Source organism: Galeopterus variegatus, unplaced genomic scaffold, assembly GCF_000696425.1.
Source record: "Galeopterus variegatus unplaced genomic scaffold, G_variegatus-3.0.2 Scaffold8105, whole genome shotgun sequence".
In the NCBI taxonomy this organism is placed as follows: domain Eukaryota; kingdom Metazoa; phylum Chordata; class Mammalia; order Dermoptera; family Cynocephalidae; genus Galeopterus; species Galeopterus variegatus.
In genome coordinates, this window is record NW_007734216.1 from 92641 (window position 1) to 96195 (window position 3555).

General features: G+C 52.9%; 1 protein-coding gene across 1 annotated transcript in view; it reads right to left on the reverse strand.

The window, feature by feature from the left end:
* LOC103608176 (interferon lambda receptor 1-like) overlaps window positions 1-1626 on the reverse strand; it is an 18312-nt gene extending 16686 nt beyond the window's left edge. Inside the window, exon 1 of the mRNA XM_008592619.1 lies at window positions 1352-1626. Coding sequence (XP_008590841.1) covers window positions 1352-1626 — 275 coding nt within the window. The remainder of the gene's footprint in view (window positions 1-1351) is intronic.
* Window positions 1627-3555: the final 1929 nt, after the last annotated feature.

Consider the following 3555-nt stretch of genomic DNA (forward strand, 5'->3'; position numbering starts at 1 on the left):
CTGTATGTGGGATCCGAACCCTCGGCGGGAGCGCCGCCGTGCTTCCCAAGTGGCACACTATCCAGTGCGCCACCGGGCTGGCCCCACCAATTCATTATCTTGAAAATTGGTAAATGAAAAAAAAATCAAGCATTTACTTTGTCTTGCCTATTTGAGTAGTATCACTTGGATATCAAATACTAGAGAGGACACACCTTTTTACAAAATAATTTCAACTAACAAATGAAAAAAATAATACCATTAGAATATCGCCATTTTGCAAGCCTCACAGGTGTCTAAAGAATACAGAGGGCAGAGTACTGAGCCCTTCCTCACAGGGCTGCTGTCAGATTAAATACATTTAATGTTCTGACACAGTGCCCGACCCACAGCGCACGCACAGTAAGCGTTAGGTGCTTTTTGCCTCCTGATGTAGTTCTTGGTTTGGAAAGCTGTATTGCGGTCTGTCTGTGCCCAAGCCAGGCCCCATCACTTCCACCTGGATCCCACAGACAGTGGGACCATGACACAACAGGACGAGCAGAAGCTTTGGGGTCAGACAGACCTCTTCTGGCTCCATCACTGGCTTCCTTGGACAAATCCCGGCACTCTCTGAGCTCAATCTCCTCACCTCTAACATGGGGAAAATACAGGGCCTGCCTGGTGATGTCAGGAGGAGGAAGTGAAATAGTCACTTGGTCTGACACAGGGTGGGTCCTGAGGACATGGTAGCTCCTTCCTCTCCTGCCTCCCCCGCCTCACCAACTCCAGACTAATCCTCCTGAGTATCTGCTTCTATCATCTTAATGTCCTATTAAAGAACTTCAAAGGACTCCCATCTACCTTCAAAGATAGAGAATCTGCTTCTATTTTCAGATTCTCTGGATCAGTAGTGGCTCCCTGGGCTTACAAGTTAAGAGGGATCCCAAGGCTCTGTCCAGGCTCCACGGGGAAAAATGAGATCATCTAGTGATGCCTAATTTCCCAGTCTCCACAGGAGCCCATAACAGCCCCTTTGCCATATATTTGCCCTCATAATCATCTGGAACAACTCTAAGAACCTCATCCAGGCGCTCGAGAATCCCCTCCTCTGGCTCTTGCAGCTCCACCCAACCCCGCTCCACCTTTTCCCAAAGATCTACCCCCATCCCCAGCAGGGCGATCACCTGTGTGCTGTTCTCCTTTCAACATCATTCCCACCTCCAGACCTTTATCAAAAGCTCCTCTCCAAACATCTGCCACGTGCCATCTCCCAGGGGACCCAGGGGTCCAGCGAATGCCGACCATGCCGAAAGCAGCTCTCCTAATGAAGCCCCTCCAGCCCCACCCTCCGGCTCGGTCTCCCACCCACAGCCCGGAGGCCACCCTCTACCTTTGATAGGCCACAAAATAGGTCACGTTCTGGGGGTTGCCAGGTCCTGGGAGCCATGTCAGGTACAAGCTGAAGTTCTGGGAGAGCAGCGTCACGTTCTGGGGAAGGGCCAGATGGGGCCTCCCTGTGGGCGAGAAAGAGGTCATGGAGCCCAGAGCTCCCTGCTGGCTGGTCTTGACATGGTCACTCAGAGCTGAGGAGTGGCAGGATGGACAGTAAAGTGCTCGCTCAGTTGAGGAACCAGGAGCTACCGACTCGCTGTATTGCAGCCCCATCCCCTCCCCAGGCCCCAGTCCCCATCTGTGCCATGAGAGGAAGCTCCCATCCATGGGCACCTGAGGGTTCCAGCTGAACAGCACGGAGCAGGAGCCGTCTAATGTGCTCCCTCCCCCTGGACTCCAGGAGGCAGCAGCCCTGGGGAGCTCTGTCTGGTTCTCAGCCAGTCCCCAGAGCCTGCCTGTCATGACCACTGGGAAGCAGTAGCTGCATAACAAATATGTGTTCAGTGAGTGAATGAATATTATGATAACTTGGATTACTCCAAAGTCTTCCTAACTGGACTCCCTCCTTCAATCTTTTGTAAGGAGAACACTGCAAAGGTTGCCGCCCAGGCATTAGAAGTAGATCATCACCCCAAATAGCCCAGGCTGGTGGCCAGAGTTTCCTGCCTAGCAGACTGGGCTACCTGCTTTTCCTACCGTTTCCATTAAACAGACCATCCAACCATTTGCCTGAGAACTTCAAGTGACCCACACCCAGCTCCCTTATGTATACCACTGGTTGCCACTCTCTCTCTTTCTGTCTGAGTCTTCATTCCTGCCTCGAGGGACCTGGGGCAGAGGACTGCCCTCCTGAGTCATTGCACTCTCCCTGCCCAGGATCTGTAAGTGATAAATCTTTGACCTTGTTTCCTATTGTGGTGATGGATTCAATTTGCACCTTCCACCTGAAGAACCGGGGGCTGTCCCAGGCAGGGTTTTCTCAGGGACACCAGAAGAATACAAGTCAGTGCCAGTGGTCAGGCAGGCATGAACTGGACATGGGGAAGACAAGAGCCACAAGGGCATCTGACAGTATAAAAAAGTCTCCCATGTGAGGGACCCTCCCTGGTCACGTGCTTGGCATCCTTCGCAGACTCAACAGAGGGTAGTTACTCTAGCTGCTATCTCTCTGTCAGGGGTTGGACAAGTAGGCATTAGGCAGTCCGCCAGGTAGAAGTTTTGGTGAAGGGTGCATGGCAAATACCCAGGTCCAGCCCCCCTCATTTCCCATTGTGGCAGCGTTGCTGGCTGCTCTGGGCCTAGAACCCCAACTTAGCTGGGGGCTCACAAAACACCTTGCTCTCTCTGTCCATTTTTGACACAGCAGCAAGGGTAAAAATGAAAGTCAGACCACGTCCCTCTTCTGCCTGAACCCTCTGAAGCCTGCCAGCTCGCTCGCGTCTTTACACTCACCTCCAAGACCCTGCCCAATCGACCCACTACTCTCCCTTGCTCCCTCCTCTCCAGCCATGCTGGCCTTTTGCTCTTGCTGGAGCACCCAGGCTCGCCCCTACCTCTGGGCCTCTGCACATGCTGTTCCCTCTGCCTCGACGTTTCCCCACTGCATATCCACCTGGCTCACCCCTTTGCTTCTTCCACACCCCTTTGATGTCGTTGTCTCAGTGACACTTTTCCTGACCACCTTTAACTGGCCTCTACTTCCCTTCCCTGGCAGCCCCTCCTTCCCACCCACGAACCTCATCTTCTGAAATATGCATCTGATTACATCACTCCCCAATTTCAAGCCCTTCTCTTGCCGTCAGAATAAAGTCCACATGCCTTATCGAGATACGTGAGGCCCTGCCTGGCGTGGCCTGGAGTGACCTGGCTGGCCTGTCTTGCTGAGCTCTCCCTGACGGCTCCCTCACAGGCTCACCACGCTGCAGCCAGTCTCCCATCTTGCTCGTTCCCAAACCACTGCATTCTTTTGGATGTCTTAGAAGCCCAGTGTCTTTGCCTGGTGTTCACCATCTAATCTCTGAGAGACTGATTCCAATGTCATGTCCTCTCGGGGGTGGGGGGGGTCTTCCCTGACATCTCTATGAGGTGGTGGTGCTGCTGCTGCTGCTGATGACATGATGATAGTAACAGTAATGACAACAGCAGCTAGTGTGTACTGGGTTTTAACTATGAGCCAGGCTCTGTGCTCAACACTTTACCTGC